We start from the raw sequence: 23,519 nt of genomic DNA, 5'->3' as shown, positions 1-23,519 counted from the left end.
AAGACGATCATAGAATATTACAGAACTAAAAGCCCTTTGCAAAAGGTATTTATCAGGGGGGGCCTAAATTTTTGCAATATTTATCACCAAGATAACCTTGGTGAACTTTACACGTGGACCACTTTTGGTAAGTATATACTGTATCTGTTTCCAGGCAGGATTCCTTAACAGATGGCTGCACATTGTTACCGGAATTTGTTTAACTTGAGCCAAAATTCAGCAATGACAATGTGTGTGAGCTTTATGTTTGTAATCGTAACCCTGCTTAAGGGTCTAAACATGAAAAAAAAAGTCTTAAACATCACCACCAGAATGAGAATTAGATGTAACAGTTGGTACAGTATGTTTACATTCAATAAATGTGTGTGTGTGTGTGTGTGTGTGTGTGTGTGTGTACTGTATATCTGTTTGTGAGAGAAAGATACTTACATTGAAAATCATTCTTTGGGGGTTCAGGTATGGAAGGTTTCTGGTCAAATAGTCTATCTACTAAAACACAAACACATCAGAGTTACGATTTCACAACAATACAAAATGTAACTGACATTTTTATCAAAAGCAATTGATTAGCTAAAACAGGTGTGTGTGTGTGTGTGTGTGTGTGTGTGTGTGTGTGTGTGTGTCTATGTGTGTGTGTGTGTGTGTGTGTGTGTGTGTGTGTGTGTGTGTGTGTGGGTGTGTGTGTGTGTGTGTGTGTGTGTGTGTGTGTGTGTGGGTGTGTGTGTGTGTGTGTGTCTGTCTATGTGTGTGTTTATGTGTTTGAAAGTGAAAGATGCTTACACTGAAAAGATTTCTTTTGTGCATCAGAATCAGAAAGTTTCTGGGTAGTGGCCTTAACTACAAAAACACAAAATTCCAGCCACAGTCAAACAGATTATTAAAAAGATCAATAAAGATAGAAGAAAGACCAATCAGATATTCATTTTAAAACAGCTGATCAGCTGAAACAGGAGAGAGAGTGAGTGAGTGAGTGAGTGAGTGAGTGATAAATACACTTACTTTGAACATCTTCTTTCTTTTGGAGTGCAGGTGTGGGAGCCGCAAAGGGAAAGTTACCTACAGAAACACAATCAGTGCAAAAATAAATGTGAAAATGCCATGAATGTTTTTAAAAGGAAGAACTAGTAACTAATATTTCACCTCCAAAGTTTTACACAGAGAGAGAGAGAGAGAGAGAGAGAGAGAGAGGGAGAGACATACTTATTGTGGAAGTGGGGACAGGATGTGGGTTGATCTGGGCATTACTAACTACAGAAACACAAATAATTGCAGTTAAATTAAATATGAGATTTATTATTTTTTTAAAGCACATCATTTCTCTTCAGTGGCATCATTAGGTACAATCATTTTGGCTTTCAGTGGTGAACAGTGACACGAGCGGTGCAACACAAACACAAACAATGGAATAACAGCATACACTTCTTTATTATCTTAAAGAAGAAAAATGGAAAAGGAAAAAGTAAAGTGATCCACCTACGTTGAAAAGTTTCTTTCTTTGTGGGTTCAGTGGTGAACAATGGCAGGGATGGTACTATGGAAACAAATCCAATTTAATAAATGTAATAGAAATTTAATAGCTCATTAAATACTTTCCATAATAAATCATCAAAATGCCAAAATAAACACTATGCAGTATACACTATCATAGAAGGAGAGGAGGAAGGCGTGTTCGAAAGCAGAAAGAGAAGAGGAAAGGCAAGAGTTTAGGAGTGATAGTAGGGACTTTGAATGTTGAGACTATGACAGGGAAGGGAAGAGAGTTAGTTGCTATGATGCAGAGAAGGAAGATGGATATACTGTGTGTCCAGGAGACCAGGTGGAGAGGTAGCAAGGCCAGAAGCTTAGGATCAGGGTTCAAATTGTTTTACCATGGTGTGGATAGGAAAAGAAATAGAGTTGGAGTTATTTTAAAAGAGGAGTTTGTAAGGAATGTTCTAGAGGTGAAGAGAGTATCAGATACCGTGGTAAGTCTGAAGCTGGAAATTAAGGTGTGATGTTGAATGTTGTTAGTGTTTATGCCCCACAGGTAGGATGTGAGTTAGAAGAGAAGGAGAAATTCTGGAGTGAGTTAGATGAAGTGATGCAGAGCATCCCCAGAGGTGAAAGAGTGGTGATTGGTGCAGACTTCAATGGACATGTTGGGGAAGGGAACAGAGATGATGAAAATGTGATGGGCAGGTTTGGTCTTCAGGACAGGAATGTAGAAGGACAGAAGGTGGTGGACTTTGCAAAGAGGATGGAAATGGCAGTGGTAAATACTTTCTTCCAGAAGAGGCAGGAACATAGGGTGACATATAAGAGTGGAGGCAGAAGCACTCAGGTCGACTACATCTTGTGTCGACGTTGTAACCTGAAAGAGATCAGTGACTGCAAAGTGTTGGTAGGGGAGAGTGTAGCCAGACAACACAGAATGGTGGTGTGTAAAATAACCTTGGTGGTGAGGAAGGTGAAGAGGACAAAGGCAGAGCAGAGGACAAAGTGGTGGAAGCTGAGAAAGGAAGAATGTTGTGTAGTCTCTAGGGAGGAGTTGAGACAAGCTATGGGTGGTCAGGAGGTGCTTTTAGTTGACTGGACAACTACAGCCAATGTGGTCAGGAAGACAGGTAGGAGGGTACTTGGTGTATCATCAGGTAAGGGGAAAGTGGACAAGGAGACTTGGTGGTGAAATGAGGAAGTCCAGGAGTGTATACAGGGAAAGAGGCTAGCTAAGAAGAAGTGGGACACTGAGAGGACTGAAGAGAGTAGACAGGAGTACAGGGAGATGCAGAGTAAGGTGAAGGTAGAGGTGGCAAAGGCCAAACAAAGAGCATATGAGGACTTGTATGCTAGGCTAGACAGTAAGGAGGGAGAGGTGGATCTGTACAGGTTGGCAAGGCAGAGAGATAGAGATGGAAAGAATATACAGCAGGTTAGAGTGATTAAGGATAGAGATGGAAATGTACTGACAGATGCCAGGAGGGTGATGGGAAGATGGAAGGAGTACTTTAAGGAGTTGATGAATGAGGAAAACGATTTTTTCCAAAAAAAGCAAACAGCTCAGCTTTGCTTGATGGTTTGTGACCCTCCATCTTCTTCTGAAAGACCATATACAGTCTTATGCAAAGGTTTGGGCATGCCTTGTTAAATAAAAGATTTTGGTAAAATTTTTATTTTTAATTGAAAAGATGTTAACACAGTCTCTCTTGGAATTGAAAAAATGTCAATATTTTCAGCAAACACCAGTTCCGACTGGTTAAAAAGGGACACATAAAGCCAGCTAAATATGAGAGGAAATTTTGTAAGTTCTGTGCTAAAATACCCCAAGGCACTCGGACGAAAAAGGAAGAAAAGGTGAAGAGTTTGGACCAGATCGACCTGATCTTCAAATTGAGCAGCAGTCAAGTGATCGCGGCCGAGCTTACACTCTGTGCTTTTCCAGAACTTCTTATGGCAAGTGGAGCTGACTGACTGGATGCGATGTGAGTCATGCTGTTATTTCATACTGCTAGTAATGATGCTTAATCAGCCGATAAATGGCTATTTACATGCGATTATTTAAAGTTTTATTTTAATTTTGTTTGCGCCCCCCCCCCCACAAAAAAAAAAATAATGCACCAACATTGATGCATAGTTACTTCTTATGCCATAAATTGAACAAAAATAATAAATAAAAAGATTATTATGGTAGTGTGCAAAAGTGCACCTTAAGAGTTCCAGAGTCTCAGTTTCTTTTTACAAGCTTTCAGACCTTAATCAGCTTGTTAGATCTGTGCATGGCAACAGCTGTCATTAGTAAAGGCCAATTTCAAAGCATTACAAATATTTTGACTCTTCAAACCTTATGCACACACTTGCGGACACTCAACAACCATGGGTTTCTCTAAGCAGCTGTTTAAGATTCTAAAAATGAAAGTTATTGATGCCCACAATGCAGGAGAAGGCTACAAGAAGATAGGAAAGCATTGTCAGCTTGCAGCTTCCACAGTGAGAAATGTAATTAAGAGATGGCAGTTCAGGGGAACTATGGAGGTTAAGATGAGATCTGGAAGACCAAGAAAACTCTCAGTGAGAACTGCTCATATGCTGGTCAGAAAAACAAATCAAACCCCCCATTTGACTGCAAAAAACCTGCAGGAAGATTTAGCAGACTCAGGAGTGGTGGTGCACCTTTCCACAAGACCTTCAAGGACGAGTCAGCAGAAGAAAACCTTACTTTGATCCCCATCATAAAATCCCACATCAGAAGTATACAACAGAACATTTACAGAAGCCTGAGACGTGGTTTGAAAACAAGTGCTGTGGACTGATGAAGGTAAAATAGAACTCTTTGGCCACAATCAGCAAAGGCATGTTTGGAGAAAAAAGGAGCAGCGTTTCATAAAAAGAACACCTTGCCAACTATTAAGCATGGGGTTGGATCTATCATGTTTTGGGGTTGTGTTGCAGCCAGTGGCACAGAAAACATTGCACAGGTGGAAGGAAGAATGGATTCCAGTAAAAACCAGCAAATTCTGAAAGCAAACATCACACCATCTGTAAAAAGCTGAAGCTGAAAAGAGGGCGGCTTCTACAACAAGACAATGATCCTAAACATACTGTACCTCAAAATCCACTAAGGAATACCTCAAGAGACACAAGCTGAAGGTTTTGTAACGGCCATCACAGATTTAAAAATCATTGAAAATTTGTGGGTAGATCTTAAAAGAGCTGTGCATGCAAGACGATCATAGAATATTACAGAACTAAAAGCCCTTTGCAAAAGGTATTTATCAGGGGGGGCCTAAATTTTTGCAATATTTATCACCAAGATAACCTTGGTGAACTTTACACGTGGACCACTTTTGGTAAGTATATACTGTATCTGTTTCCAGGCAGGATTCCTTAACAGATGGCTGCACATTGTTACCGGAATTTGTTTAATTTGAGCCAAAATTCAGCAATGACAATGTGTGTGAGCTTTATGTTTGTAATCGTAACCCTGCTTAAGGGTCTAAACATGAAAAAAAAAGTCTTAAACATCACCACCAGAATGAGAATTAGATGTAACAGTTGGTACAGTATGTTTACATTCAATAAATGTGTGTGTGTGTGTGTGTGTGTGTGTGTGTGTGTGTGTGTGTACTGTATATCTGTTTGTGAGAGAAAGATACTTACATTGAAAATCATTCTTTGGGGGTTCAGGTATGGAAGGTTTCTGGTCAAATAGTCTATCTACTAAAACACAAACACATCAGAGTTACGATTTCACAACAATACAAAATGTAACTGACATTTTTATCAAAAGCAATTGATTAGCTAAAACAGGTGTGTGTGTGTGTGTGTGTGTGTGTGTGTGTGTGTGTGTGTGTGTGTGTGTGTGTGTGTGTGTCTATGTGTGTGTGTGTGTCTATGTGTGTGTGTGTGTCTATGTGTGTGTGTGTGTCTATGTGTGTGTGTGTGTGTGTGTGTGTGTGTGGGGGGGGGGGGGTGTATTTATGTGTTTGAAAGTGAAAGATGCTTACACTGAAAAGATTTCTTTTGTGCATCAGAATCAGAAAGTTTCTCGGTAGTGGCCTTAACTACAAAAACACAAAATTCCAGCCACAGTCAAACAGATTATTAAAAAGATCAATAAAGATAGAAGAAAGACCAATCAGATATTCATTTTAAAACAGCTGATCAGCTGAAACAGGAGTGAGTGAGTGAGTGAGTGAGTGATAAATAAATAAATAAATAAATAAATAAACTTACTTTGAACATCTTCTTTCTTTTGAAGTGCAGGTGTGGGAGCCGCAAAGGGAAAGTTACCTACAGAAACACAATCAGTGCAAAAATAAATGTGAAAATGCCATGAATGTTTTTAAAAGGAAGAACTAGTAACTAATATTTCACCTCCAAAGTTTTACACAGAGAGAGAGAGAGAGAGAGAGAGAGAGAGACTTACTTATCGTGGAAGTGGGGACAGGATGTGGGTTGATCTGGGCATTACTAACTACAGAAACACAAATAATTGCAGTTAAATTAAATATGAGATTTATTATTTTTTTAAAGCACATCATTTCTCTTCAGTGGCATCATTAGGTACAATCATTTTGGCTTACAGTGGTGAACAGTGACACGAGCGGTGCAACACAAACACAAACAATGGAATAACAGCATACACTTCTTTATTATCTTAAAGAAGAAAAATGGAAAAGGAAAAGGTAAAGTGATCCACCTACGTTGAAAAGTTTCTTTCTTTGTGGGTTCAGTGGTAAACAATGGCAGGGATGGTACTATGGAAACAAATCCAATTTAATAAATGTAATAGAAATTTCATAGCTCATTAAATACTTTCCATGATAAATCATCAAAATGCCAAAATAAACACTATGCAGTATACACTATCGAAGAAGGAGAGGAGGAAGGCGTGTTCGAAAGCAGAAAGAGAAGAGGAAAGGCAAGAGTTTAGGAGTGATAGTAGGGACTTTGAATGTTGAGACCATGACAGGGAAGGGAAGAGAGTTAGTTGCTATGATGCAGAGAAGGAAGGTGGATATACTGTGTGTCCAGGAGACCAGGTGGAAAGGTAGCAAGGCCAGAAGCTTAGGATCAGGGTTCAAATTGTTTTACCATGGTGTGGATAGGAAAAGAAATAGAGTTGGAGTTATTTTAAAAGAGGAGTTTGTAAGGAATGTTCTAGAGGTGAAGAGAGTATCAGATACCGTGGTAAGTCTGAAGCTGGAAATTAAGGTGTGATGTTGAATGTTGTTAGTGTTTATGCCCCACAGGTAGGATGTGAGTTAGAAGAGAAGGAGAAATTCTGGAGTGAGTTAGATGAAGTGATGCAGAGCATCCCCAGAGGGGAGAGAGTGGTGATTGGTGCAGACTTCAATGGACATGTTGGGGAAGGGAACAGAGGTGATGAAAATGTGATGGGCAGGTTTGGTCTTCAGGACAGGAATGTAGAAGGACAGATGGTGGTGGACTTTGCAAAGAGGATGGAAATGGCAGTGGTAAATACTTTCTTCCAGAAGAGGCAGGAACATAGGGTGACATATAAGAGTGGAGGCAGAAGCACTCAGGTCGACTACATCTTGTGTCGACGTTGTAATCTGAAAGAGATCAGTGACTGCAAAGTGTTGGTAGGGGAGAGTGTGGCCAGACAACACAGAATGGTCATGTGTAAAATAACCCTGGTGGTGAGGAAGGCGAAGAGGACAAAGGCAGAGCAGAGGACAAAGTGGTGGAAGCTGAGAAAGGAAGAATGTTGTGAAGTCTTTAGGGAGGAGTTGAGACAGGCTATGGGTGGTCTGGAGGTGCTTTTAGTTGACTGGACAACTACAGCCAATGTGGTCAGGAAGACAGGTAGGAGGGTACTTGGTGTATCATCAGGTAAGGGGAAAGTGGACAAGGAGACTTGCTGGTGAAATGAGGAAGTCCAGGAGTGTATACAGGGAAAGAGGCTAGCTAAGAAGAAGTGGGACACTGAGAGGACTGAAGAGAGTAGACAGGAGTACAGGGAGATGCAGAGTAAGGTGAAGATAGAGGTGGCAAAGGCCAAACAAAGAGCATATGAAGACTTGTATGCTAGGCTGGACAGTAAGGAGGGAGAGGTGGATCTGTACAGGTTGGCGAGGCAGAGAGATAGAGATGGGAAGAATGTGCAGCAGGTTAGAGTGATTAAGAATAGAGATGGAAATGTACGGACAGATGCCAGGAGGGTGATGGGAAGATGGAAGGAGTACTTTAAGGAGTTGATGAATGAGGAAAACGATTTTTTCCAAAAAAAGCAAACAGCTCAGCTTTGCTTGATGGTTTGTGACCCTCCATCTTCTTCTGAAAGACTATATACAGTCTTATGCAAAGGTTTGGGCATGCCTTGTTAAATAAAAGATTTTGGTAAAATTTTTATTTTTAATTGAAAAGATGTTAACACAGTCTCTCTTGGAATTGAAAAAATGCCAATATTTTCAGCAAACACCAGTTCCGACTGGTTAAAAAGGGACACATAAAGCCAGCTAAATATGAGAGGAAATTTTGTAAGTTCTGTGCTAAAATACCCCATGCGCAAGGCGATCGGACGAAAAAGAAAGAAAAGGTGAAGAGTTTGGACCAGATCGACCTGATCTTCAAATTGAGCAGCAGTCAAGTGATCGCGGCCGAGCTTACACTCTGTGCTTTTCCAGAACTTCTTATGGCAAGTGGAGCTGACTGACTGGATGCGATGTGAGTCATGCTGTTATTTCATACTGCTAGTAATGATGCTTAATCAGCCGATAAATGGCTATTTACATGCGATTATTAATACTTGTTAGATCTGTGCATGGCAACAGCTGTCATTAGTAAAGGCCAATTTCAAAGCATTACAAATATTTTGACTCTTCAAACCTTATGCACACACTTGCGGACACTCAACAACCATGGGTTTCTCTAAGCAGCTGTTTAAGATTCTAAAAATGAAAGTTATTGATGCCCACAATGCAGGAGAAGGCTACAAGAAGATAGGAAAGAATTGTCAGCTTGCAGCTTCCACAGTGAGAAATGTAATTAAGAGATGGCAGTTCAGGGGAACTATGGAGGTTAGGATGAGATCTGGAAGACCAAGAAAACTCTCAGTGAGAACTGCTCATATGCTGGTCAGAAAAACAAATCAAACCCCCCATTTGACTGCACAAAAACCTGCAGGAAGATTTAGCAGACTCAGGAGTGGTGGTGCACCTTTCCACAAGACCTTCAAGGACGAGTCAGCAGAAGAAAACCTTACTTTGATCCCCATCATAAAATCCCACATCAGAAGTATACAACAGAACATTTACAGAAGCCTGAGACGTGGTTTGAAAACAAGTGGACTGATGAAGGTAAAATAGAACTCTTTGGCCAAAATCAGCAAAGGCATGTTTGGAGAAAAAAGGAGCAGCGTTTCATAAAAAGAACACCTTGCCAACTATTAAGCATGGGGTTGGATCTATCATGTTTTGGGGTTGTGTTGCAGCCAGTGGCACAGAAAACATTGCACAGGTGGAAGGAAGAATGGATTCCAGTAAAAACCAGCAAATTCTGAAAGCAAACATCACACCATCTGTAAAAAGCTGAAGCTGAAAAGAGGGCGGCTTCTACAACAAGACAATGATCCTAAACATACTGTACCTCAAAATCCACTAAGGAATACCTCAAGAGACACAAGCTGAAGGTTTTGTAACGGCCATCACAGATTTAAAAATCATTGAAAATTTGTGGGTAGATCTTAAAAGAGCTGTGCATGCAAGACGATCATAGAATATTACAGAACTAAAAGCCCTTTGCAAAAGGTATTTATCAGGGGGGGCCTAAATTTTTGCAATATTTATCACCAAGATAACCTTGGTGAACTTTACACGTGGACCACTTTTGGTAAGTATATACTGTATCTGTTTCCAGGCAGGATTCCTTAACAGATGGCTGCACATTGTTACCGGAATTTGTTTAACTTGAGCCAAAATTCAGCAATGACAATGTGTGTGAGCTTTATGTTTGTAATCGTAACCCTGCTTAAGGGTCTAAACATGAAAAAAAAAGTCTTAAACATCACCACCAGAATGAGAATTAGATGTAACAGTTGGTACAGTATGTTTACATTCAATAAATGTGTGTGTGTGTGTGTGTGTGTGTGTGTGTGTGTGTACTGTATATCTGTTTGTGAGAGAAAGATACTTACATTGAAAATCATTCTTTGGGGGTTCAGGTATGGAAGGTTTCTGGTCAAATAGTCTATCTACTAAAACACAAACACATCAGAGTTACGATTTCACAACAATACAAAATGTAACTGACATTTTTATCAAAAGCAATTGATTAGCTAAAACAGGTGTGTGTGTGTGTGTGTGTGTGTGTGTGTGTGTGTGTGTGTGTGTGTGTGTGTCTGTGTCTGTCTGTCTGTCTGTCTGTCTATGTGTGTGTGTGTGTGTGTATGTGTGTGTGTGTGTGTGTGTTTATGTGTTTGAAAGTGAAAGATGCTTACACTGAAAAGATTTCTTTTGTGCATCAGAATCAGAAAGTTTCTCGGTAGTGGCCTTAACTACAAAAACACAAAATTCCAGCCACAGTCAAACAGATTATTAAAAAGATCAATAAAGATAGAAGAAAGACCAATCAGATATTCATTTTAAAACAGCTGATCAGCTGAAACAGGAGAGTGAATGAGTGAGTGAGTGAGTGAGTGAGTGAGTGATAAATAAATAAATAAATAAATAAATAATTACATTTACTTTGAACATCTTTCTTTTGAAGTGCAGGTGTGGGAGCCGCAAAGGGAAAGTTACCTACAGAAACACAATCAGTGCAAAAATAAATGTGAAAATGCCATGAATGTTTTTAAAAGGAAGAACTAGTAACTAATATTTCACCTCCAAAGTTTTACAGAGAGAGAGAGAGAGAGAGAGAGAGAGAGAGGAAGAGACTTACTTATTGTGGAAGTGGGGACAGGATGTGGGTTGATCTGGGCATTACTAACTACAGAAACACAAATAATTGCAGTTAAATTAAATATGAGATTTATTATTTTTTTAAAGCACATCATTTCTCTTCAGTGGCATCATTAGGTACAATCATTTTGGCTTTCAGTGGTGAACAGTGACGAGCGGTGCAACACAAACGCAAACAATGGAATAACAGCATACACTTCTTTATTATCTTAAAGAAGAAAAATGGAAAAGGAAAAAGTAAAGTGATCCACCTACGTTGAAAAGTTTCTTTCTTTGTGGGTTCAGTGGTGAACAATGGCAGGGATGGTACTATGGAAACAAATCCAATTTAATAAATGTAATAGAAATTTAATAGCTCATTAAATACTTTCCATAATAAATCATCAAAATGCCAAAATAAACACTATGCAGTATACACTATCATAGAAGGAGAGGAGGAAGGCGTGTTCGAAAGCAGAAAGAAAAGAGGAAAGGCAAGAGTTTAGGAGTGATAGTAGGGACTTTGAATGTTGAGACCATGACAGGGAAGGGAAGAGAGTTAGTTGCTATGATGCAGAGAAGGAAGGTGGATATACTGTGTGTCCAGAAGACCAGGTGGAAAGGTAGCAAGGCCAGAAGCTTAGGATCAAGGTTCAAATTGTTTTACCATGGTGTGGATAGGAAAAGAAATGAAGTAGGAGTTATTTTGAAAGAGGAGTTTGTAAGGAATGTTCTAGAGGTGAAGAGAGTATCAGATACTGTGGTAAGTCTGAAGCTGGAAATTAAGGTGTGATGTTCAATGTTGTTAGTGTTTATGCCCCACAGGTAGGATGTGAGTTAAAAGAGAAGGAGAAATTCTGGAGTGAGTTAGATGAAGTGATGCAGAGCATCCCCAGAGGTGAAAGAGTGGTGATTGGTGCAGACTTCAATGGACATGTTGGGGAAGGGAACAGAGATGATGAAAATGTGATGGGCAGGTTTGGTCTTCAGGACAGGAATGTAGAAGGACAGAAGGTGGTGGACTTTGCAAAGAGGATGGAAATGGCAGTGGTAAATACTTTCTTCCAGAAGAGGCAGGAACATAGGGTGACATATAAGAGTGGAGGCAGAAGCACTCAGGTGGACTACATCTTGTGTCGACGTTGTAATCTGAAAGAGATCAGTGACTGCAAAGTGTTGGTAGGGGAGAGTGTAGCCAGACAAAATGGTGGTGTGTAAAATAACCCTGGTGGTGAGGAAGGTGAAGAGGACAAAGTGGTGGAAGCTGAGAAAGGAAGAATGTTGTGTAGTCTCTAGGGAGGAGTTGAGACAAGCTATGGGTGGTCAGGAGGTGCTTTTAGTTGACTGGACAACTACAGCCAATGTGGTCAGGAAGACAGGTAGGAGGGTACTTGGTGTATCATCAGGTAAGGGGAAAGTGGACAAGGAGACTTGCTGGTGAAATAAGGAAGTCCAGGAGTGTATACAGGGAAAGAGGCTAGCTAAGAAGAAGTGGGACTCTGAGAGGACTGAAGAGAGTAGACAGGATTACAGGGAGATGCAGAGTAAGGTGAAGGTAGAGGTGGCAAAGGCCAAACAAAGAGCATATGAGGACCTGTATGCTAGGCTTGACAGTAAGGAGGGAGAGGGGGATCTGTACAGGTTGGCAAGGCAAAGAGATAGAGATGGGAAGGATGTGCAGCAGGTTAGAGTGATTAAGGATAGAGATGGAAATGTACCGACAGATGCCAGGAGGGTGATGGGAAGATGGAAGGAGTACTTTAAGGAGTTGATGAATGAGGAAAACAAAAGAGAACAAAGAGTAGGAGAGGTGACTGTTGTGAAACAGGAAGTAGCAAATATTAGTAAAAGTGAGGTGAGAAGGGCGTTGAAGAGGATGTAGAGTGGAAAGGCTGTTGGTCCTGATGACATACATGTAGAGGTACGGAAGTGCTTAGGAGAGGTGGCAGTAGAGTTTCTGACAAGTTTGTTTAACAAGATCTTGGAGAGTAAGAGGATTCCAGAGGAATGGAGGAGAAGTATATTGGTGCCAATTTTTAAGAACAAGGGAGATGTGCAGAGCTGTGGCAATTATAGAGGTATAAAGTTAATGAGGCATACAATGAAGCTGTGGGAAAGAGTAGTGGAAGCTCGGTTAAGGGCAGAGGTGAGCATTTGTGAGCAGCAATATGGTTTTATGTCTAGAAAGGGTACATCAGATCCAGTATTTGCTTTGAGGATGCTGGCGGAAAAGTACAGAGAAGGTAATAAAGAGTTGCATTGTGTCTTTGTAGATTTAGAGAAAGCCTACGACAGGGTGCCGAGAGAGGAGCTGTGGTGTTGTATGAGGAAGTCTGGAGTGGCAAAGAAGTATGTTAGAGTGGTGCAGGACATGTATGAGAGCTGTAAGACAGTGGTAAGATGTGCTGTAGGTGTGACAGAAGAGTTTAAGGTGGAGGTGGGTCTGCATCAAGAATCGGCTCTGAGCCCCTTTTTGTTTGCTTTGGTGATGGACAGGTTGACAGATGAGGTTAGACAGGAGTCTCCATGGACTATGATGTTTACAGATGACATTGTGCTTTGTAGCGAGAGCAGGGAACAAGTGGAGGAAAATTTGGAGAGGTGGAGGTATGCTCTGGAAAGCAGAGGAATGAAGGTTAGCCGCAGCAAGATGTAATACGTGTGTGAATGAGAGGGACCCAGGAGGATCGGTGAGGCTACAGGGAGCAGAGATAAAGAAGGTGCAGGATTTTAAGTACTTAGGGTCAACGGTCCAGAGCAACGGAGAGTGTTCAAAGGTGGTGAAGAGGTGGGTACAGGCAGGTTGGAATGGGTGGAGAAAAGTGTCAGGTGTGTTGTGCGATAAAAGAGTATCAGCGAGAATGAAAGGAAAGGTGTAGAAAAGACAGAAGGCAGAGTTGGAGGTAGCAGAGCTGAAGATGTTGAGGTTCTCCCTGGAAGTGACAAGGATTGAAATACAACTACTCCTACTTGCATAACATTTACTTAATAATGCCAGAGTTAAAAGATGCCTGCACATTGTTAACCAATATTGTTTAACTTGGGCCTCTTGTTCTAAGAGTCGTAGAAATGTTTGTGTGTGTGTGTGTGTGTGTGTGTGTGTGTGTGTGTGTGTTAAATCAAGGAAAATGGCACCCAGACAATGACATCATCTTGTTGCAACAAGGTCTATTACAACAAGTCAAAATCTCCATTTCCCCTGTCCACACAACAATACTGAAAACGGAGTTTTGGAAAATCGTAAGTTTGGAAGGAGTTTTCCAAAGGCTCCTTTTTCAAGGAGCATTGGATGAAAGACCAAACCGCAGAGAGAAATTTAAACAAAGTGGAGAGAAATGGCAGTTAAGCCGGCAATGAGAACCAGGTGTGTCTAGTTGGTGTCTAGAAAAGGAAACCTTTTTTGAACAAAAAATGAATTTGTGAATCCAAGTGTGTCTTAAAAATCCATACACAAATGAAGGGATGTTCATACATAATGCAAGATACATTTGTAAATTACATGACATGTATATATGGATTATGACTCCATATTTTTCTGTCCTGATGACCTTTCTTTGTTCGAAAATCTGCATCTTGCATCTTAATAGCTCACTCTGGAGATTCCGTTCCATCCATCCATCTTTTTTGTGGTGATTTTGACAAGATGAATAAAAGTAGGATGTGTCATTGCAGTTAGCAGTAGTCTAGAAATTCTTGAGTGTGTGTTTTGTCTGTGTCTGTATGTTAGCGTGCGTGCGCACAGAAAAAGGAAAGGGGGTGTGGAAAAGAGAAATAAATTATGCATTTACCTTTCGTTATGGGTTCAGTTTTGAACAGTGCTGCTACAGAAACACAAACAATGCAATAATGAATTAATATTTATTTTATAATATAAAAGAACAAAAATACACAATGAAAAAATTAAACAGATCCACTTACACTTAAAACTTTTTTTCTTTACGGGTTTAAAAGTGAAAACTGGCACAGCTGGTGCTATACAAACACAAACAAAGTACAGTAAGAACAATTCAATAACAATGCATTGAATATTTTCAATTCTATATAAAACACTCACTAAAATACAATCAGCCAAAATATACTGCACATCCTTCTGGTGTTTAAAAAAAGGAATAATAAATAAAACATTGCACACACTCAGGTTTTTTTTTGAGCATCTTTAACTTTGATTATGGCACACAGTGCGGTGGTGAATTCATGTGTGAAAATGATTCCTCATGCTGAAATATGCCTGTTCCATCAAAGAAGAAAAACTCATTCTGGTCATTCAGTACATTCAGGTTGTCAGCTGACCTTATTTTATTGTCACTGAGTCTAGACCTGATCAACTGAAGTAACCCCAGATCATAACATGGCCTCCATAGACTTGTGCAGTGGCCACTATACATGATGAATACATCACTTCACGTATTTTCATTCTTACTCTGACACGCCTATCGCTCCGGAATAGGCTCAATCTGGACTCATCAGACGGCATAATCTTTTTCCTTTGCTCCACAGTCCAATCCTTATACTCCCAAACAAATGTGTTTTTCTTTTTAAATACAGCTGTTTAGTCTCATTCCTGTGAGTTCTCATTATATTGTGCATGTGGAAATGCTCTTACTTTAACTATTGAACATACTAGGTGAGATTTCTACTGTCAGTTTTTTACCATGCAACTTCGTCAAGGGTTTGATATAAGAGAGAAATAGTGAAAAGGTTCATTCTTTGGGTCTTTAAGTGTAAAAAGTGAGACAGGTGGTGCTACAGAAACAATGTAATTAAGCAATATCACATGTGGGGAAGTGCTCTTGTACTGGAATATCAGCACAACTGTAATGCAGTCAAAAGGTATCCACCAACATATATCCTTCCGTGACTGTTGGATCTACAGTAACTAACCATGCCTGGTGAAGCTGGTGCCTGTCAGTTAGCAACCAAGAGTTAGTTAACAGGGTTAAAGTAGTGTTAAATCCAGTACTATGTTGCCAAAAAGTGAGGAGAATAAATCATGGGGGTGATGGACAGTCCTTTAAATCTCAAATTTAACTTATTCCGCTTTAGTGCATCATCTCCATTAATTTCTGGGTCCTGAGTTTGAATTCCAAATAGTGTTAAAAGGAAAGCTAGTGCATTAGTGTGTACAATCCATTGACACTCACAACAAGTAATGCCCTTGATCAGGGGTTTAGAGAGTGGTTTAGAATTCAGCCTTGTGTTACGAGCTAACTCAAGGCTGGTTCTCTTTGTAGCTGAAAATATAAGGACACAGATTTTTCAGATGCCTTTCTAAAAGACTTATTAAGGATTCAAAGTATTGCTTAACATTTAACATCAGAAGTGTTTTATTGCTGAAAGTGTTTATGTGACTTGTTTGAATGTGGGTTTTGGCAGGCAGTTGCTCACTCCTTGGTATGGTCCGTACAGACCATCTTTTAGCCATGGTGCGATTAACAGTGTAACTAAACTTGCAATGTTATTAGGACAAAAATTGGTTCCGGATTGATACATATAGTTAAATGTGCTGTTATCACCTGTTAACTCGTGAAATACCCCTTAACCAATCAGATTGCCCAGTTAAAAGTAACTGTGTGTGTGTGTGTGTGTGTGTGTGTGTGTGTGTGTGTGTGTGTGTGTGTGTGTGTGTGTGTGTGTGTGCGTATGTGTGAGTAAGTGAGAGAGAGTGAGAGTAAGAGAGAATAAGAGAGAGATACTTACACTGAAGAGTGGGAAGGAGAGGTGGTAAGAACTGGACTTCTCTCACTATAGAAACACAAATATATGTTTTTACACTTACTATCTCTTAAAATGCAAATGAAGTTAAATATTTTTTCTCTTTAAGATTTTTGAAATATCTTTTTTTTCCTCTTTAAGATTTTTACAATACTTATATATGAGTGTTCAGTGTAGCAGAGTCTGTAGATGGTCCCAAACCTGGCTAAAGATGCCAAGGGGTCAAACTTGTTTGTTTATGCTACTGCATCTGGGACAGCTAATGTGCCAGTATGGCTACCCAGGGTGCTCATGCAAAGGGGACTATGGAAATCCATATTGCCGCATGGAATGTATGAACTGGATACCATGTCGGTCAAAAGAAGATAATTACCAGAAAACTCACGAAATGCAAGATATCCATTGCTCGCTTTATTCGAAGTACTTATTGACTCTGGGTCAATAATTATTCAAACTCCAGATGATGATGAAACAATGACATTGACACCATGTTGTTGCTTATCGCAGCCAGAATGGTACAAATTCTCCAGCCATCAGGGAGTTCTTACCATCAACGGCACTGTCTCAAACTAAACGACACCAGGACCTCCTTAGCCACTGTCCACCAGAAATGGAAATATGTCCTGCATAACATCCAAAAGCCATTGGCATCCAGTGTACTGGCTACAGGGCCAACCCCCTCTTCCAGCCAGCAAGTTAGGAACAAAGAAGAAGAAAAGGGTCATCTTTTCTTTCATTGTTGCTCTTTTAATTTTGTGATTAGGCTGAGTTTAATAGACTGAATCTCTTCGTTGTTTATTTTATATTATTTTTCTCTGTTTACACTCTCTCTTTAGTTTCTTTTTACTCAGTGAAATGGTCAAATTTTTAATTATTACTTGTTGTTTTTTCCAGAAACATTGCCCAGTTGGTGGACATTTCTACATTGACAGTGTTGTGCAATTTAATGTTTAACTGTAGTACATTACGTGACTGATACAAAGTAAAATCTGGTACTGGTGTGAATCTTATAAAGTTTACTAATAAAGCATTTCTAAATTGCTCCTATCATGTTAGGGCTTGAGCAGCTGATAATTGTGATACAAACTATAGTAAAGCGAAAAGTGAGTTTTTAACATTTTAATGTACATGTAATGTAATGTCAATAAATGTTAATATTATTTCTTTTTTAAAAGGATGATTTTTCTCTTCTACTTACATTAAAAATGAATCTATTTAAAGAAGTCATATCACTCTTTTTCCCCTTTATTTAGATGGATGTCTTGTTTTTTAGGAGCAACACAACTGTTAATTGCTCTATATTCTATAGTCAAACAAATTGGTTTCAGAATGGTGTAGCAGCTATAGTGATTTAACCTCAACTTTATATCTATGTTGTACACCCATGTATGATGCTACATAAGAACTTATGCACAAACATTCCCAACCCTTTAGAAACATCACAGTACATTTATGAAGAGTCAAAGTTCAGAAATAAATAGACAAAATAGTTATATTTTGCACAAACACTTGTAAAAATGTGTCAGATACTGCTTTACAGTATATTTCATTTGCTTTCACACGTGCCTAAAAAACATTGTGCAACATGTATTTTTAGCTAGTATAACGTGGTAACTCACCTTTCTTAGAGATCTCCTCAAACTCAATTTTAGAGTGCTCCTCCACTTTCTCTTTCAGTTGAGACACAGACTTTATTACATTCTCAAAAGTTAGGAGAGGACTTAATGTGATGGTGGGCAAGTTGGAAGGTCCAGCTGAGCTTGTGACAGACTTGAATTTCTAAAATATGTAAAAAAAAGAGAACCGGGTGAATTTAGACAACATCGTGAACACAAGATTAATGCTTCTGCGTTAGATAGTTAATAGTTTTGTAATGAAATAAGCCATTAAATACTTGACCTTTTAAAAAATCCAATCCAGAGTTAAATCCAGAAGGCATCTCAAACTTAAGTTACTTAATGTAACTTTGGCAATTTATGGTGATTATTAACTTAATTGTACTTGCTAAATATTAATTTAAATACTATCTAATAGTTTGACGTAACTAGAATATTTAGATTTGTAATTTGCACCATGAATACACTCAGAAACTATGGAATCGCCTTTAATGCAACGTTATATATATATATATATATATTTTTTTTATATATATTTTGTATAGAGGACTGTTTATGTACAATGTACAAAAACAGGTGTGACAGAACCTCATCAGGACCTTACATGAATGAAGATGTCAACAACTCTAATTGTGTATGTAGGAGAGTTACTGTATTAGCGTAATTTTTACATTTATTTAATTAATTTAACAAATCAGATTTTCAAATGAAAAGCATAATGAAATTACAATAAATGCAACATTAAAATTAAATGATCCTGGAGACACAGTTTTCTATTTACAAATATATGAGAACAATAAAAAAAAAAAAAAAACTTTAACAACATTACAGTCTTGGCCCAAAGTTTCTTGGGAGTGACACAATATTAATTTTCACAAAGTCCGTGGCTTCAGTATTTTTAGATCTTTTTGTCAGATGTTGCTATGGTATTCTGTATAATTACAAGTATTTCCTAAGTGTCAAATGCTTTCATTGACAATTATACAATATTAAGTTCATGAAATATTTGCTGTGCTGACCCTTCTTTTTGAAGACATCTGCATTGCGCACTGGAACGCCGTAACTTCTGGGCCACATCCTGATTGATGGCAGCCCATTTTTGCATAACCAGTGCTTTAAGTTCGTCAGAATTTGTAGTTTTTTGTTTTGTCCACCTGCCTTTTGGGGATTGACCACAAGTTCTCAATAGGATTTTGGTCTGGGAAGTTTCCAGGCCATGGACCTAAAATTTCAAAAATTTGTTCCCCAAGCTACTTAATTATCACTTTTACCTTATGGCAAGATGCTCTATCATGCTGGAAAAGGCATTTGTTGTCACCAAACTGTTCTGTTTTAGGATTGTTGGGAGAAGTTGCCTTTGAACGATGTTTTTGTTCCATTCTTCATTTATTGCTGTGTTCATGACACACGACTTATGGTAGCGCTCACCTTTTCTTCTCCAGACAAGCTTCTTTACAGATGCCCCGAACAATCTTAAAGGGGATTCATCAGAAAAAATACTTTGCCCCAGTCCTCAACTATCCAATCCCTGAACTTTTTTAGTATCATTCAGTATTCAGTATCAGTATTTAGTATATTAAAATATCAAGCATTTCTATTGTATTTAAATATTCAGCTGATTCTCAAAGCAATGTTACCTGGAGGTACTGGATTGGATCTTCTGTCTGTGAAAGCACCTCCAACTCATCATCTCTCTTCTTCTGGTCTGCAATCTCCTGCTCCAGTTTCTTCATGACTTCTTCAGCTCGATTCAGTGCAGCTTTCTCCTGAGTTCTGATCAGCTTTGTTACCTCAGACCATCTTCCCTCAATGAATTTAATCAGCTCAGTAAAGATCCTCCCAGTTTCCTGTACTGCTGTTTGTGCTGAGTGCTGTTAGGGGACAAACAGAGAGAGGATGTTTTTAAATTAGTAGTTTTACTAAAACTCCACTCCATGAGTGAATACATGAGTATTGTATTAGAGTGAGATGAGTAACCATAAAAGGTCAATGTAAATGCACCTCAACTCAAAATCCCTACTTTATGAACTTGAGGTAGTCTACTCAGCCATCAGTTTCTCCCAGTTTAAGCAGTTACTCCTAATCAACATGGCTGTGAAGTGAAGTAAAGCCAGTGGGGGGGCTTTAAAAGTACTAGCTTTGAGTCCACCATCTTACTCAAATATTTTCTTTCCAAATTTAACAGTTATTATTATTGCAATAATTCACTGTTTTAGGAATAAAATATACATCACTCATTACTGCTAGCTGAGTAGCTTATTGCTAAGAATAGAGACAAACATAGAGACCTTTTTTCATTCAATACATGGAAGTTAAAAACAACCATTTAATAAGCTTTGACTTACCACTTATGAGATATATCAAATTCAGCATTCCCTGCACCAGCATAAGCGAAACAGGTCTTTCAGGTCCAAACTCACCTTGTGAGTCTCCACACCCTTTCTCAGCTCCTGTAGCTCCTTCTCTCTCGCCTGGATTCTCTGCTTGGATTTTCCCTGAATCTCCAACAACTGCTTCTACACAGTAAATACCACAGAACATAACTAACCCTGAGTATGTTAAAGGTAATAGAGTACATGAAAGAAAAATGAACATTCCATTATGAACTGGTTTGTATGATTTCTATACTAGTTGAGGTTGAAAGCTGTAACACTTTGTTACCTGTTTTTCAACTCTTTCTGCTGAAGCTGATACTGTATCATGTCCTTTATGTTGATCCATGGTACACAACATGCAGATACACAGCTGGTCAGTGCGACAGTAAACCTCCAGCAGTTTGTCATGCTGAGAGCAGATCTGCTCCTGGAGTCGTCTGGAGGCTTCGACCAGCTTGTGCTTCTTAAAGGCAGGAGATTTATAGTGAGGCTGGAGGTGAGTCTCACAGAAAGAGGCCAGACACACCAGACAGGACTTGATGGCTTTGTGTTTTCTCTCAGTGCAGAAATCACAATCCACATCTTCAAGTCCAGCTAAAGACTGAGCCGGAGGTGTAGCTTGTAGTCTTGCCTTCTTCAGTGTCTCCACTACTTCAGCCAGAACAGTGTTTTTACTCACAACAGGTCTTGGAGTGAAGGTTTGTCTACACTGAGGACAGCTATAGACTCCCTTCTGATCCTCCTGATCCCAGCAGTTATTAATACACTCCATACAGAAACTGTGTCCACAGAGAAGAGCTGCTGGATCCTTCATCAGATCCAAACAGATTGAACAGCTGAACTGTCCACAAGCGACGGAAATTTCTGTCTCTGTCATTATCCTAAGGAATAACCTAATACACTAATAGCAGCTAACACCTTCCTTGTTGCTTCCTTGTAAAAGGCGTGTCTTAAAGAGTGACTTCCCTGTTTGGAACGTCAAACACAGCATAAGATTAGTTTAACTTTCATTTCTGCCAAAGTAAGAGTTGAGTTGCCAGATATTTGAAAGAGATGACATTATCTACATTTAAACCTTAACTAGTAAACAGTAAAATCACCACATCTTGAATAGACAGCAAATGTGGCTTTTTAAACATGAAAAATTTATCCTGGTGACTTCTTGAGCAAATAATTTGGCAACCAAAGGGGGACGGGATGGATGGTTGGAAACATTATTATAATGTGATAATGTGGTATAACAACAAACCTGCAAAAAAGAAATGTGCATTTCAAATATAATTTGCAAACACTAACCTGGAGCCAGGAGTCTATCCACAAAGGGCACAAAGTGGGGTATAGTCTGAACAGGGTGCCAATGCATCGCAGGGCACACACACTTCAGGCAATTTTGGAAACCCAAATTATCCCTGCGATATATTACTGTGAAAGGAAACTAGAGCTCCCACCAAGCAAGGGTGAGCATGCAAAATCCTTGCACACACACAGAGCAGAGACAAGAATTGGACCCGGACCCTGGAGGTGCAAGATGACAATGCTACCCACTAAGCCTCCATGCCACTTAATTCAATTCAATTCAATTCAATTTTATTTCTATAGTGCTTTTAACAATTGGCATCGTCCCAAAGCAGCTTTACACAATCAAAATAATTATTTTTGTATGGAATTTGAATGTGTATGAATCAAAATGGTCAGATAGTCCCTGGTGAGCAAGCCGAGGGCAACAGTGGCAAGGAAAAACTCCCTGAGATGGTAGTAGGAAGAAACCTTGAGAGGAACCAGACTCAACAGGGAACCCATCCTCATCTGGGTGAAACAGAGAGAAGAAATTGATCTGCATTCATACTGTGTGTTGGTTGGCAGGCAGTTCACTATAACAGTTGATGTTAATTGATGTTAATATGGCGTCCAGTTAGTTATTGAAAACTCAGGTAGACTTGTATGAACTATCGAACTGTCAAGTCCTCAGAGAAACCGCTGCCAACACCAGTTGAGGCCAGAACTGTCTTCTAGGTAGAGAGAACCATCCAGAGACACGAGACGCATCCCAAAGAGACACACGGGGCATCCATGTGACGAGATCTCTGACCAGAAGCGGGGCACCAGGATGGATCAGACAGGTCCGGAGGGCAGAGGGAGTCTGGATAACTGGCAGCTCAGGAACAACATGTGTAGCTCGACAGAGAGAGGGGGAGAGAGAGAGAGGGGAAGAGAGGTAAGAGAAAGAGTGGGAGAGAGAGCAGAAGAGGAGAGATAACAGTTAGGTCTGGTCACAGTCATATAATGTATAATGTAAATCTATATTAACTGTAGAGTGCAAGCAGAGACTCAGGCAGGATTAAGTATAACAGCATAACTAAAAGGGAGAGCCAGAAGGAAACACAGACATAAGGGCTTCTTGAGATGAAAGCAACCAATCACCTCACCTTCAACAAACCTAAGTGATCAATGAGAGTGGGGAAGACAGCATCTAAACATACCAGTTCACCATAATACTCTACGTCCATAAGCCCCCCAGATCTGCTCCTTTACCTAAGGCAAATCTATTTATTAAAATGCTTGATTAAATAAATAGGTTTTTAGCCTGGACTTAAACACTGACATTGTGTCTGAGTCCCGAACACTATTTGGAAGACTATTCCATAACTTTGGGGCTTTGTAAGAAAAAGCTCTGGCCCCTGCTGTAGTTTGCATAATATGGGGTACTGATAAGCAGCCTGCATCCTTTGATCGAAGTGGGCGCGGCGGATCGTAAGACACTAGCAGTTCGCTCAGATACTGCGGTGCGAGTCCATTTAATGCTTTATATGTCAAAAGTAGTATTTTAAAATTAATGCGAAATTTCACAGGGAGCCAATAAAGTGAAGATAAGACAGGTGTGATGTGCTTGTATCCTCTGTTCTAGTGAGGACTCTCGCTGCTGCATTCTGGACTAGCTGAAGCTTGTGTATGCACCTAGTTGAACAACCAGGCAGTAAGGCATTACAATAGTCCAACCTAGAGGTGATAAAAGCATGAACTAGTTTTTCTGCATCATTTAGCGACAATATATTTCTTATCTTGGCAATATTTCTGAGGGAAAAAGAATGCTATCCTGGTAATATTATCTACATGAGCTTCAAATAAAGGGCTGAAATCTATAATCACACCAAGGTCTTTTAATGTTGCACTTGATGGAACAGAAAGGCCATCTAAAGTTACAGAGTAATCGAGAATCTTACTTCTAGCTTTATGCGGTCCTATGACTAGAACTTCTGTCTTATCTGGATTACCCAGAAGGAAGTTAATTAGCATCCAATTTCTTATGTCCTGCACACATTGCTCAACTTTAGTAAGCTGGTTTATCTCATCAGGTTTTGCTGAGACATATAACTGTGTGTCGTCAGCATAACAGTAAAAACTAATACCATGTTTACGGGTTATGTTGCCTTAAGGAA

General features: G+C 39.5%; 1 protein-coding gene and 1 long non-coding RNA gene across 2 annotated transcripts; both read right to left on the bottom strand.

Annotated features, from left to right (window-relative positions):
• Positions 1-748: 748 nt before the first annotated feature.
• On the bottom strand, positions 749-5,940 carry LOC128530357 (uncharacterized). Its single transcript, XR_008361128.1, has 3 exons — positions 5,903-5,940; positions 1,000-1,056; positions 749-837 (listed from the first exon to the last, which is right to left on the bottom strand). It is a non-coding gene; the product is annotated as an uncharacterized LOC128530357 (long non-coding RNA).
• A 10,701-nt stretch (positions 5,941-16,641) lies between these two features.
• LOC128520144 (E3 ubiquitin/ISG15 ligase TRIM25-like) lies at positions 16,642-20,959 on the bottom strand. The gene is made up of 5 exons (XM_053494223.1): positions 20,369-20,959; positions 20,128-20,223; positions 19,345-19,578; positions 17,711-17,870; positions 16,642-16,688 (listed from the first exon to the last, which is right to left on the bottom strand). The coding sequence occupies exons 1-5, from the start codon at positions 20,957-20,959 to the stop codon at positions 16,642-16,644; spliced, it is 1,128 nt and encodes a 375-aa protein (XP_053350198.1).
• Between the last annotated feature and the right edge of the window lie 2,560 nt (positions 20,960-23,519).

Source organism: Clarias gariepinus, chromosome 1 (assembly GCF_024256425.1).
Source record: "Clarias gariepinus isolate MV-2021 ecotype Netherlands chromosome 1, CGAR_prim_01v2, whole genome shotgun sequence".
In the NCBI taxonomy this organism is placed as follows: domain Eukaryota; kingdom Metazoa; phylum Chordata; class Actinopteri; order Siluriformes; family Clariidae; genus Clarias; species Clarias gariepinus.
Note: the sequence above shows the minus strand (reverse complement) of the source record. Positions and strands in the feature narration are given on the sequence as shown.

Coding starts and splice junctions, on each gene's coding strand:
- LOC128520144 (XM_053494223.1), bottom strand. CDS start 20,959: ATGACAGAGACAGAAATTTCCGTCGCTTGTGGACAGTTCAGCTGTTCA. Junction 19,579..20,127: donor AGGGTGTGGAGACTCACAAG/GTGAGTTTGGAC, acceptor GTCCCCTAACAG/CACTCAGCACAAACAGCAGT. Junction 16,689..17,710: donor TGAGGAGATCTCTAAGAAAG/GTGAGTTACCAC, acceptor TCTGGTGGACAG/TGGCTAAGGAGGTCCTGGTG.